The 13,976-nt window shown below is 41.1% G+C and overlaps 1 protein-coding gene across 3 annotated transcripts in view; it reads left to right on the forward strand.

Moving 5' to 3' along the window:
• The window catches only part of ZDHHC3 (zinc finger DHHC-type palmitoyltransferase 3), a 64,794-nt gene that overhangs the window by 31,374 nt on the left and 19,444 nt on the right, over window positions 1-13,976 (forward strand). For all 3 annotated transcript variants that reach the window (XM_056520573.1, XM_056520575.1, XM_056520574.1), the window contains exon 3: window positions 9,526-9,650. In XM_056520573.1, the coding sequence (XP_056376548.1) occupies window positions 9,526-9,650 (125 nt within the window). The remainder of the gene's footprint in view (window positions 1-9,525; window positions 9,651-13,976) is intronic.

The raw sequence follows: 13,976 nt of genomic DNA on the forward strand, positions 1-13,976 counted from the left end.
TCTGATACTGTGGCTAAGTTCCATTAAAGGGGTTTTCCGCTGCCCCAGCGTTCGGAACAGTCTGTTTCGATCGCATGGAGCACGCAGCGGGGGTCGTGACGTCAAGGCCATGCCCCCTCAGTGCAAGTCTATGGGAGGGGGCGTGGCATCTGCCACGCCCCCTCCCATAGACTTGCATTGAGGATGTGTTGCCATGTCGTCATGAAGGGGCGTGGCCATGATCTCACGACCCCCGCCACCCGCACCCAGCGTTCTAAATGAACCCCAGGCGCTGTACAGAGATCATGGGGGTCACAGCAGCGGGACCCCCGCAATCAGACATCTTATCCCCTATCCTTTGGATAGGAGATAAGATGTCTAAGGGCGGAGTACCCATTTAAAATGACACCAGGACCCCCCCCCCCCATCAATCATAAAAATAGATTATCAGTAATTAAAGGAGATTTATGTCCTTTTACATATTGGGTCAGCTCATGCTATTAATTTGGTTACAGTAAATGTTGTTTAAGATACAATTTCATGTGTGTATGTCACAGAGCATGTCGACAGCCAAAGCAGAATTGCCTTAAGAGCCTCACTTATCAGGGCTCATATTTACTCAGTAAGGTGCGTCCTCTGAAAGGATTATAATGTGTAGCTGCTATATACTTAGTGATATCGATAGCCAGCTTCTAGAGAATCCTGCTCAAACATCAGACTTAATGGCCCTTAGTTACTAAGCTGAAACCAACACTTTTTATCGGGTTTTCGGACAACATTTTAGGCGCATGCCTGTGCGACAATCATGTGCCAAAAAAAAGCAGACCATTTCAGAAATCACTGAGTGTTTTAGAATTCCCTACAACAGGGTGTGGCTTCTTCAAAAAGGGGCATAACCCTACATTTTCCAGTAAACCCACGGTTTATTGTCCGAAACCGGAGAAGAATGATTTTAGAAAACCCGACTGTCAGAGGCTGGTGTAAAAACTGGTAAAATGGAGTGTTTTTCCCCAAGCATAAATATTATGACTAATATGCTGAAATAATGTTAAGCTAAATTAAAGGGGTACTCCATCGCTTAGACATCTTATACCCTATCCAAAGGATAGGGGATAAGATGCCTGATCGCGGGGGTCCCGCCGCTGGGGACCCCCATGATCTTGCACGCCGCACCCCGTTTATAATCAGTCCCCGGAGCGAGGTCGCTCCGGGTCTGATTATCTGCGACCACGGGGCAGGCGGCGTGTGACATCACGCCTCCGCCCCCGTGTAACGTCATGCTCAGTGCAAGCCTATGGGAGGGGGTGTGACAGCTGTCATGCCTCCTCCCATAGGCTTCCATTGAGGGGGCGGGGCGTGACGTCACACGGGGCGGAACCTTGGCGTCACAACGCTCCGGCCCCGTGATCGACTGTAATCAGACCTGGAGCAAACATGCTACGGGGACTGATTATAAACGGGGTGCAGCGTGCAAGATCACGGGGGTCCCAGCGGCGGGACCCCCGCAATCAGGCATCTTATCCCCTATCCTTTGGTTAGGGGATAAGATGTCTAAGCACCAGAGTACCCCTTTAAAAAAAAAAACTTGTTTGACTTTAATTACTTTAAAGTTATTGTAAAGTTATTGGTCTCCTATATATTTGTCATTATTACAGATTATTTATTTCATTTTTAGTTAATTGTTCATAATTTTTTTGTTTATTTTCTATTATTAAATATTTGTTAAATATGTATTTATTATATATTTATTAATTATTTATTATCTTTTTATTAATATTGTCTATTTTATTAATATTTATTGTGTTATTCCTTATTTATTGCCTTTTTCTACTTATTTCATATATATATCTTATATCTCTATTGTAATCAATATTGCCACATATTGCCTTGATTCCAGTGAGCAATTTTAATTTATCCTCATTATTTCCTCTTCTCACCCATATTTCCTAATTAATACATTTTTATATTGTCTCCATTAAGGAACAGCTGAAGGCTGCAGTAGTGCAATGGTGATCTCCTATACTGGATACCAACACACTTTACGGCTGGTATCCAGTATGCTGCAAAATACAGAGTATTCTGTCTGCATAAAGATGGATGACCCCTAGTGGCGGCTATTTTCATTTTTTATTTTCTAGTAAAATGTACATTTAAAAAAAAAAAAAAAATGTATAATTAAAAAAGTCATCTTATCAGTAGTACTACAAAATATGAAAAGTTTTTCATAATGACAGGGCCTCTTTAAGTGTAAACTTAAAGGAGTACAGTGGTGCAGTAAAACATATCCCCTGTCCAAAGGATGAGGGGATGAGTTTTAGATTGTGGGGGGGGTGGGTCCGACTGCTGGGACTCCTCACGATATTCTGCACAGCACCCCAGCAGTCCCCAGGAAGGGAGCGTGTCGATCCCCACAAGAAGCGGCGGCCGACACGTCCCCTCCATGAATTTCTATGGGAGAGCCTGAGATACCCAAATACTGTATCTCCGGCTCTCCCATAGAGATACATGGAGGGGACGTGTCGGCCACCGCTTTGTGCTGGGGTCGATACGCTCCCTTTCTGGGGACTGATGGGGTGCTGTGCAGGACATCGTGGGGGATCCGACCGCTGGGATAAGGTATAGGTTTTACTGCACCACAGTACTCCTTTAAAGGGGTACTCCGCACCCCTAGACATCTTATCCCCTATCCAAAGGATAGGGGATAAGATGTCAGATCGCCGGGGTCCCGCTGCTGGGGACCCCCGGAATCCCGGCTGCTGCACCCACTTGTACGGCTTCCACCTCACACCGGCAACGCTGGAGACTTTGGATCCCGACCACAATGGCGGACGAGCGTGACGTCACGACTCCGCCCCGTGTGACATCACGCCCCGCCCCCTCAATGCAAGTCTATGGGAGGTTTGTCTATGGGAGGTGACGTCACACGGGGCGGAGTCGTGACGTCACGCTCGTCCGCCATTGTGGTCGGGATCCGAAGCCTACAGCGTTGCCGGTATGAGGTGGAAGCCGTACAGGTGGGTGCAGCAGCCGAGATCCCGGGGGTCCCCAGCAGCGGGACCCTGGCGATCTGACCTCTAGATGTCTAGGGGTGCGGAGTACCCCTTTAAGGACTTGTGAACACAAAGTATTTTACGTGGACTTCATGTAGATTTTGACACAGATTCCACAAGAAAACTGCGTGATAAACCCATTCTGTTGATTTGAAAACGAAATCTTCATCACATATCACACATCAAGTGTTCATCAAGTATTCACATGGGTTTTTTATGTGTTTTAAATTTCATGTTCATTCTCAATGCATTTTTCCCATTAAAGTCAAGAGAACTTTGAAAATTCACATCATATCCACTTTGAAGTTGTTTTGATGTGGTTCTCTTGCATCAAAATTATTAGGGAATTTTACACTGCAAATACTCATGTGGTTTTTGCCATAGAAACAGCACTAATTTCTGCAGCAAAAAAAAGTGTCTGCTTTTTATAGACCTTTAATTTACTTTAATGGAAGGTGGTGAACCATGCTAAAAAGAAGTGACATATCACTCTGATTCCATGTGTGTATGCATTAAAGCTCCCATTGAAGACATTCCCTATGTGCCCAGGGCCCTAAAGCATGTGGGTTGCGTTTTCAAAATCCACCTAAAAATTTTGGGTCACGTGGAGCACATCTGCAGCATATTTCACATTGCTGATGGCAGTCACAGCGACTATAGAGTGAACTGCAGGCTGCGGCCCGCTCAGTGTGTCCGCTCGCCGTTACCGATTTCCTGATGTAGAAATCTGCCGCTAAGAACGGAAACACAGAGCTACCCGGCTGCAACTGGGAGCTCAATCTACAGTCCCTCTGTCGACGGCACATCCACAGCATGAAATACACGCCTGTGTAACCCTGCCCTTAAGAAAAAATCCATGTAGACAGTTCTTCAGTTTCCACATGGCACGTGGATATGAATGTTCTTTCCAAAAAGATCTCAAATTTTATGCATAAAGGGTGTACATTTACACCCTTTGTACTTAAAGGGGTGCTCCGCCCCTAGAAATCTTATCCCCTCTCCAAAGCATGGGGGATAAAATGCCTGATCCCAGGGGTCCAGCCACAGGCACCCGGGCCCCAGAAGCCTGCACCCCCGCAATCAGATATTTTATCCCCCATCCTTTGGATAGGGGAAAAGATGTCTAGGGGTGGGTTTGCTGGTGTATGTAGTGTACAGTACATAAGTACAGTGAATAATGCTTTTCTCTATTAATTTCATCCGCAGTCTCAAGTGTTTGCATGAATGGCCCAGTATTTGTAAAGCAAATCTTGTGGTTGATGTCACTGGCTCAGGCAAATGAAATCTAACGTGGGATACAAAAGCGAAAATATTTCACAGTCATTATCTAGAATCTTAGGACACAAAACAAGGGAACTTTACGTTCTGTCACTTTATGCTATTCTATAGCAGTGGTCTTCAACCTGCGGACCACCAGATGTTGTAAAACTACAACTCCCAGAATGCTGGGAGTTGTCGTTTTGCAACATCTGGAGGTCCGCAGGTTGAAGACCACTGTTCTATACTAAAGGTCTATGCATTCAAGACACTTGCATAGGAAACCTTACAGCTGAAAACGTTTTAACTAGGGAGTCTGAAATCTATCCTAATACGCTGATCCTTTCTCAATATCCACTGCCTTTTGCTGGTTTTTATTATAAGAATTCTTAATTACTTCTGTCTCAGGCTGTAAGCATGTTACTGTAACAATCATTTTGCAGCCGAGAATTTAGATTTTTAAAGAGGAAAACTTTTTTTTTTTTTTTTTTAAATCAACTGGTGCCGGAAAGCTAAACAGATTTTCAAATTACTTCTATTAAAAAATGTTAAAGGGGTATTCCAGGCCAAAACTTTTTTTTATATATCAACTGGCTCCGGAATGCTAAACAGATTTGTAAATGACTTCTATTAAAAAATCTTAATCCTTCCAATAGTTATTAGCTTCTGAAGTTGAGTTGTTGTTTTCTGTCTAACTGCTCTCTGATGACTCACGTCCCGGGAGCTGTGCAGTTCCTATGGGGATATTCTCCCATCATGCACAGCTCCCGGGACGTGACATCATCATTGAGCAGTTAGACAGAAAACTTCAGAAGCTAATAACTATTGGAAGGATTAAGATTTTTTAATAGAAGTAATTTACAAATCTGTTTTAACTTTCCGGAGCAGGTTGATATTTATAAAAAAAAGGTTTTGCCTGGAATACCCCTTTAATCCTTTCAGTACTTATCAGCTGCTGAATACTACAGAGGAAATTCTTTTCTTTTTGGAACACAGAGCTCTCTGCTGACATCATGACCACAGTCCTCTCTGATGACATCTTTCCATTTTAGGAACTGTCCAGAGCAGCATATGTTTGCTATGGGGATTTTCTCCTACTCTGGACAGTTCTTAAAATGGACAGAGATGTCAGCAGAGAGCACTGTGGTCATGATGTCAGCAGAGAGCTCTGTGTTCCAAAAAGAACACCATTTCCTCTGTAGTATTCAGCAGCTAATAAGTACTGGAGGGATTAAGATTTTTTAATAGAAGTAATTTACAAATCTGTTTAACTTTCTGGCACCTGTTGATTAAAAAAAAAAAGTTTTCCACGGGAGTACCCCTTTAAAGTAAAGGTAAAAGTATCTATAACAATCTTATGGTAGATCTGTAGATCGTTGATAATGGTTGCCAGCAGCCCTTCAGATGCTGCAAAACTAAAACTTCCAGCATGCCCGGACAGCTGGTGGCTGCTGGGAGTTGTGATTTGTAACATTTGGTGGGCCAGAATTTGGAGTCCTTGCATAGAGCTGAGAAGTATGAAAGACAAAAAGGGACAATGCGCCTATCTATGTGCCGTTATCCTTATTATGGGGTGCTTCGAGGGTAGCTTCATTACCCCCAACCCCCTTTTTTCCAAACACGTGTCTATATACCAGAGGTATATAGACGATTTGTTCTTTCTTTGGAAGGGGGACATTGATTCTATCTCCACCCTAGTGCAGCAAATCAACGAAAACACCTGGGGTATCAAACTAACCCCCAACATCTCCAGAACATCCATAGAGTTCCTGGATTTACAGATAACTCACACTGAGAATCGGATTACTACGTCCATGTTTTTCAAACCAGTGGATTCAAACAGTTATATTCCTTTCCAGAGTGGACATCACAAGAAATGGAAACGGAATATTCCGTACGGCCAATTCCGCAGGATTAGAAAAAACTGTGCCGAAGAAAAAACATTCAAAGAACAAGCAGGAATCTTGGAAGATCGCTTCCACGAAAAGGGCTATCCCAAACAGCTGGTTAGGGATGCATACCAGAGAACCCTCAAATTGACTCAGGAAGATTGCCTACCGGTTCCTGAAGCAGGATCCTCGGCTTGGGTGGCTCTCCCGGAACCAGCAGCGATGGATCCTGTTGTTTCCCTAGTCCATCCCTTGGAAACAAAGGGGAATGAAATAACACCAGTACCCATATCTCCTGGCCCCAGAAAAAGGAAACAGGCAAAGTCAGACAGAAATAATCCAACATTGAATTTTATTACCACATACTCTGGAGGCCACATAATTATACAACAAATCATCAACAAACACTGGAATGTTCTGAAATCAGATCCCCATCTCTCTGGAATAATTCCAGATAAACCTAGGTTTACCTACCGTAGGGCTCCTACTCTACGCAATCTGATCGCCCCTAGCCGTGGTAAGAAAAAGAAAAAACATCTAACCATAGGGGGTACCTTCAATACCATGACCACGAAGAATGGAGCCTTTAAATGTGGTCATCCCAGATGTTTATGCTGCACTACCATCTGCCATAAGCAATCAACCATTACGAGCACAGCAACGGGTGCCACGTTCCACCTCAAATCCCGCATGACTTGCCAATCATCTTACGTGGTCTACCTGATAAACTGTATATGTGGCAAACAATACATTGGTCGGACCACACAACCACTTCACATACGCTTGAACCAACACAGGACGAATATAAGAAAAGGTTTTCTCCTCCACAGCTTATCCAGACATACCAGTATTCATCATAAGGACATCCCTAACCCAATTACCATCACACCAATTGAGCAGATCCCCATTGGTGCGGACAACAGGTCTGCAATACTGAACAAAAAAGAGATGTTCTGGATTTACTCCCTCCAGACACTTCACCCTAGGGGTCTGAATGAGGCAACTGAGCTCATCTGCTAATATCAAGCTATAGACATTACCACCCCCCTTAGGTCTGCCAGACTATTTTCTGCCTAAACCATGTACCCCCATCAGCTGGATTCAATGGAAGGGCTTAGATTGTCGGTTCCTATGTCTCCCATCCAGAGGTTTGTCCCTGCCATGCCTGAACAGCGACTAAGTGCACCATCTGTCCATGGCCCCATACCGCTGGGACTTCCTGTGCACCATGTCGTATAGTATCACTGCCCAATACTTGGTGCATGAAACTATACTAAATATAGAATGTATCCTATCTTTTGTTTTCACATGGGGCCCTTGTAACATTCTGTGCCCCACATGTTTGTATCGCTCACGATCCTTATATATTATGTATTTGTCTGCTATTTTTTGCATTATTGTGTATTCTGTGATTATGAGCACCCAAATTCGCGGCCTTTTTTATTTTAAAAGATGATTGGACCTGAGGAAGAGGGGAGCCTGTCCCCTCGCAACGCGTAGTCCCTGCTTTATTCAAAATAAAGTGCATCTTTTACCTCATCACGGCTCCTGACATCATTTCCTCAGCTGCCGCACGGGTGAGCGCCAGGATCTGATTCCTTTTTCCCCGCTACCACTCATGCATAGAGCTGAGGACACTGTTATCCTGACCTGACTGGTCTTGGGACTTTTGTGTATGGCACCTGGGATCTGACAGATATTCTCTACTGGGAATGTGTTGCTATAAAAATGCTATCATTATTGGCATAATGTTATAGCGCAGAAGGAGCTGAGAAGATTGATATACTGTATAAGTGATACATTCAATTAAAATATTTTTACTAATCAAAATCAGATACAAAAATGTTTTTTTCCCTTAAATATCTGTTTTTTATTCTCTTCATTGACTTGGATCTGTACAGGGAGGGGGAGGAGGTGAACTGTGACCATCACCTAAGTAATCTCTACAAAACATTTATTGTTAGCCTACTGAGAGTATCAGAGGTCAGGGTAAAAACTGCAACATTTCAGGATATTTTTTTTAAATGTAAAGTTAAAAAATGATTAAAGAAAAAAATATGTTTTGAACGTTAAAAAAAACTTTATATATATATATATTAAGGGTGTAAAAAAAAAAATCGATTCACTCGATTATCGCGATTTTTCATTTGGCGATACTGAATCGATTCAAAATATTTTTGAATCGATCTTTTTAGGGATGTGGAATTTGTATCTCCCGATGCCCGGGACATGCAGTTCCGGGCAGGTGAATTTTTCCTGCTCGTGCAAGCAGGGCCGGAACTGACAAGCGCGGCGGCGCTCTGGGTGTATGGAGCAGTCTCCCAACTTGTGCCCGCTCTGTACTCTGTGGTCCGCCGCTGGCTATTAGCTCTTTAGATTGCCGCTGTCAAAGCTGACAGCGGCGTCTAAAGGGATCTGTGAATGATCCCTGGTGGGCTAGTGGGGTGGATCGCCCCATCCCCCCTGCAGCGCGATCGCGGGCGGTTGATCCACTGTGGAGGTAGCTTACTTCTGTTCCCTGCTGTCCCGCTCTGTCATTGATAGAGCCTAGTCCAGCCAGGCTCTATCAATGGATCACAGAGCAGTGGAGTTCAATAGAACTCTATTCATCTGTCTGAGAAATCTAATGATTCCTCCTAAATGTCTAATAAAGTTTATAAAAAAAAAATGTTTTAATAAAAGTGTTAAATACATTGTTTTTGAGACAGAATCGGGATATATCGCGATATATCGTCCATTAAACAGAATCGGGATATATCGCGATATATCGTATCGTCATGCGTGTATGGCGATACGTATCGTATCGCCAAATTCTTGCCGATTCACACCCCTAATAGAGTATATATACAAAATGAAGAAGAAAATGAAGGGGAGAGCACTCCTATTATAAGCTCAGCTTCAATAAAAGGATACGTCTGCGGGGTTTTGTGTGGATCCTGTAGAACAAATGACACCTGTGGGGTGCACGCAATACAGCTGCAGTAAGTGGTAACAACCAAACAAAAGAACGATAGCATGCACTCACCGCTTGAACTGTGTCTAGGGGTCCGGAGACCCGGGATTACGAGGAAGCATGGAAGGAATCGCCGAAGCGCTCAGAGGCCCTGCCTCTGAGCACTTTGGCGATTCCTTCCATGCTTCCCCGTGATCCCGGATCTCCGAACGCATAGACACAGTTCAAGCGGTGAGTGCATGCTATCGTTCTTTTGTTTGGTTACCAATATATATAATATATATATATATATATATATATATATATATATATATACACACACAATTTTTTTTTCCCTGAAGACACATTTCTCCAAGTTTGTCCCCACTGAAGTAATGTTTCTTTTTTTTTTACATAGGGTGCTGTTCCTAAAGGAAACGCTACAAAGGAATTTATTGAAAGCCTGCAACTGAAGCCAGGACAAGTGGTTTACAAATGCCCAAAATGTTGCAGCATCAAGCCTGACAGGGCTCACCATTGCAGGTATTGTTAAGTGATTCTGCTGACCTCTATATATACATTAAAGGGGTACTCCGGTGAAAACCTTTTTTCTTTTAAATCAAATGGTGGCAGAAAGTTAAACATATTTGTAAATTACTTCTTTAAAAAATCTTAATCCTTCCAGTACTTATTAGCTGCTGAATGCTACAGAGGAAATTCCTTTCTTTTTGGAACACTGATGACATCACGAACACAGTGCTCTCTGCTGACATCTCTGTCCATTTCAGCAACCATAGCAGATGTATGCTAAGGGCAGCATGGTGGCTCAGTGGTTAGCACTGCTGCCTTGCAGCGCTGGGGACTTGGGTTCAAATCCCACTAAGGACAACAATAAATAAAGCTTTATTATTATTATAATAACGTCAGCAGAGAGAACTGTGGTCGTGATGTCATCAGAGAGCATTCCAAAAAGAAAAGAATTTCCTCTAGTATTCAGCAGCTAATAAGTACAGGAAGGAGTAAGATTTTTTAATAGAAGTAATTTACAAATATGTTTAACTGTCTGCCACCAGTTGATTTAAAAGAAAAAAGGTTTTCACCGGATACCCCTTTAAAGCAAGCCTGTCATAAGAGGATGCTGTTCTATTTAAGGGCACCATACAGTTGTGCTCTAAAGTTTGCATATCCTGGCTGAAATTTGACATTTTGTCATTGGTTTAGAGGGTATGACTGATCATGCCTAAAAATGAAAAAAAAAAATTTAAGGAGAGAGATCATATGAAGCCATTTATTATCACATAGTTGTTTTGCTGCAGAGAGATAAAAAAAAAAAAAAAAAGTAACCTTCCACCTGCCATTTTTCTTTTAAGCTCTATGCAAAATATTGGCCAACAATTTGCATTCTCCTGCGCATTGGACATTCTCGAACTTTCCAACAGGACAATGGGGGAGATTTATCATAACCCGTCGTGAGGAAAAGTCGCTGAGGTGCCCATAGCAACCAATCGGATCGCTTTCATTTTAGAAAAGGCCTCTGAAAAATAAAAGAAGCGATCTGATTGGTTGCTATGGGAAACATTTCATGTGGACAGGTTTTGATAAATCGCCCCAATGACTCTAAGCACAACGCCAAGTTGACCCTCTAGTTGTTACCACAGAAAAGGTGAATGTTCTGGGGTGGCAATAACAGTCCCATGACCTTAAAGGATTACTCCAGGATACAAAAACTAGTGGTCTGAACCCTCCGCTATATGATACTTATCACTTTATCCCCTTAACTTAACTATGTGTATACACATAGGAAAGTACCTGTCAGTCCAGCCCAATGAAGTGGTGAGAAGCCTGTGGAGATCCTCTTTGATTCTATACTGTGTTCCTGGCTAAACCTTGAAATACGACTTTATTTCAGAGAAATCATAGATTTTAAGATTAAATCCTAGTGCATTGTACCAAGGGAGACCATGTCTGTTTTATGCCTTCATTGGTTCATACAACATGAAACAGGTGATGGTTCCCTTTAAATATTTTTGTGATAGATCCACGTTAATTGAGGGAATAGATTATAGCACTATGTCATCCATTTCCATTTGTGGAGAGAATAAGCAGAGTTTACCATTTATTTACAAGGATTAACCAAATTGAACCATTGGAGGCAGATATAACCTTGCTGAATAATAGAGCTGAAGTATTAAGATATTACCAAGAGGCAACATGGAAGACAACAGGCTTTTGTTTATTGATCGATTATTTTAGGTGCGGCACAGAATATCGTTTTAGGCTTCACAATGAAAGCTACAAAAGCTGTTTTATCTTGTTTCCTGTCATTGCTAAGTCTGTCATTGAATCTAAGTTGTTCTTAATCTTTTATGCTACTCATTCTTCTTAGATCGTAATTGCATGGGAATAACCCCTAGGGTCAACAGTAGGGCCACATCACTCTGGCTTTATTTTTTTAGGACGTATGGCCTTTTAAAGCCGGATATACATGAATAGTTTATATATTTGTATGTGCAGTTTTGGTCAACTTTATTGGCATTCTTGATTGTTTAGTATAAAAAAGCAATTAACTACCACTATCGAATTCTTAAACCATACCAGCTTAAACTAGACAGTTTCAAAATGTGCTAAGTTTACTCGATTTATTAGGTTTTCTAGTTTTGTCTTGTCTTGCCGTTGTGGACAAGAAACAGGTAATAAAATTGACCTTTTTAAGCATCAAAGCCACATTTATAGGCTTGATAAAGTCATGTGAGCACGGAAAAGGTGCTGACAGGTCTAGTTTATACCCAACCACAGGTAAGTCACATTTTATCAAAATCTAGTTCCTTTTCAAACACATGAGTTTATTTATATCCAAGTAGTTTTACTAAGCGCTTGTGTTTGGGGGGATATTTTACACAGTGTACTTAGAATCCTTGCAATACACAGTTGTGGGCAGTATTACTGGAACCCCTGAATATCGAGACAAATTTAATAGTAGATACCAGTGCTATTGAGTTTAGAAGGGACAGTTCTCAAGATGCCTATATACACAATTAAATGGGCACTCTCATTAAAACTCATTTTTGCTATTGCACAAAAAATCTTTCTAATATACTTTGTAAAAAAAAAAAAAGACATTTTCTATGTTTTATTTGTGTTTAAAAAAGATGCTACTAGGTTTCTCCCTACTTGTCCAAAGCATTCCCCCAATCTCTTGCACAGACTCTGGACTCCTGCTGGCCTGCCAGAAGTCCAAAATCAGGAAATGCAGTCTGGAGTGCTGGGGGGATGGAAGTTGTGCAGCTTTAGCCAATCATAGCTCATCTCACACTGAACTGCTCTGGTCTGTGTGTGCAGCAAAGTGAGGGAGGAAGTTCTTCCCCGTATAGCTCCAGATGATGTCACACCTGCTGGGGAACATCCCTTCGCACATTGTGACTCAGACTGAGCAGAAAATACGGAGCAATATCAAGGTAGAAAACTAAAAAAATTATAAAAATAAAGGCAGGTGGTGGTTTATCATGATGGGGGCAGTGAACTGGGAGGATTATAAAATTTAACAAGATCATGTGAGAGGTACTCTTTAACCCCTTAAGGACCACAGGTTTTTCCGTTTTTGCACTTTCGTTTTTTCCTCATCACTTTCTAAAAATCATAACACTTTCAATTTTGCACCTACAGACATATGAGAGCTTATTTTTGCACCACCAATTGTGCTTTGTAATGACATCAATCCTCTCACCACAAAATTTATGACGAACCCAGGAAAAAATATTTGTGGGGTAAAATTGGAAAAAAAAATCCATTTTATAAATTTTTGGGGCTTTTGATTCTAGGCAATGCACTTTTCGGTAAAAATGACACCATATATTTATTCTGTCTGTCCATACGGTTACAATGATACCCAATTTATATAATGTTTTCTTTATTTTACTACTTAAATTATAACTACATGCACCAAAATTTATACGTTTAAAATTTTCCTCTTCTGACCCCTATAACTGTTTTGTTTAAATTTTAAATTTTTCTTTTAAATGGGAAAATGGGGGGTGATTCAAACTTTTATTTAGGAAGGAGTTAAATCACATTTATTCACTTTTTATTTTTTTTACTATTTTTACACTACCAATTGTGCTTTGTAATGACATCAATCAGTTCACCACAAAATTTATGACGAACCCAGAAAAAATATTTGTGGGGTAAAATTGGAAAAAAAATTCAATTTTGTAAATTTTTGGGGCTTTTGATTCTAGGCAGTGCACTTTTCGGTAAAAATGACACCATATATTTATTCTGTCGGTCCATACGGTTACAATGATACCCAATTTATATATGTTTTCTTTATTTTACCACTTAAATTATAACTACATGCACCAAAATGTATACGTTTAAAATTTTCCTCTTCTGACCCCTATAACTGTTTTGTTTAAATTTATTTATTTATTTTTTTTAATGGGAAAATGGGGGGTGATTCAAACTTTTATTTAGGAAGTAGTTAAATCACATTTATTCCCTTTTTTAATTTTTTTACAATTTTTACACTTTTTTTTTTTTTTTTTACCCCTATAGGGGACTATTACTTGCAATCCTTTGAGTACATACACTGTTCAATGCTATGCCATAGCATAGCATTGATCAGACTGCAGCTGGGACACAGACAAACTCCCTGGCAGGGAGAAGTGCTGAGTTTGTCGGTGTCCTTGCTGCAGTCTGAGATTTAGGACTCCAGCATGAGTCTGAACTCTATAAAAAAGGACTGGTAGGGAGACCCCTAGTGGTCATTTTTTCAAAGTGAAAAATTAAATACAAAGAAGCATATTTTTTAATAGCATGCTATTGGAAAGTTATTCTGCATACATTAATCTATAATATATCAAAAGTTTTTTT

Source organism: Hyla sarda, chromosome 5 (assembly GCF_029499605.1).
Source record: "Hyla sarda isolate aHylSar1 chromosome 5, aHylSar1.hap1, whole genome shotgun sequence".
Classification (NCBI taxonomy): Eukaryota; Metazoa; Chordata; class Amphibia; order Anura; family Hylidae; genus Hyla; species Hyla sarda.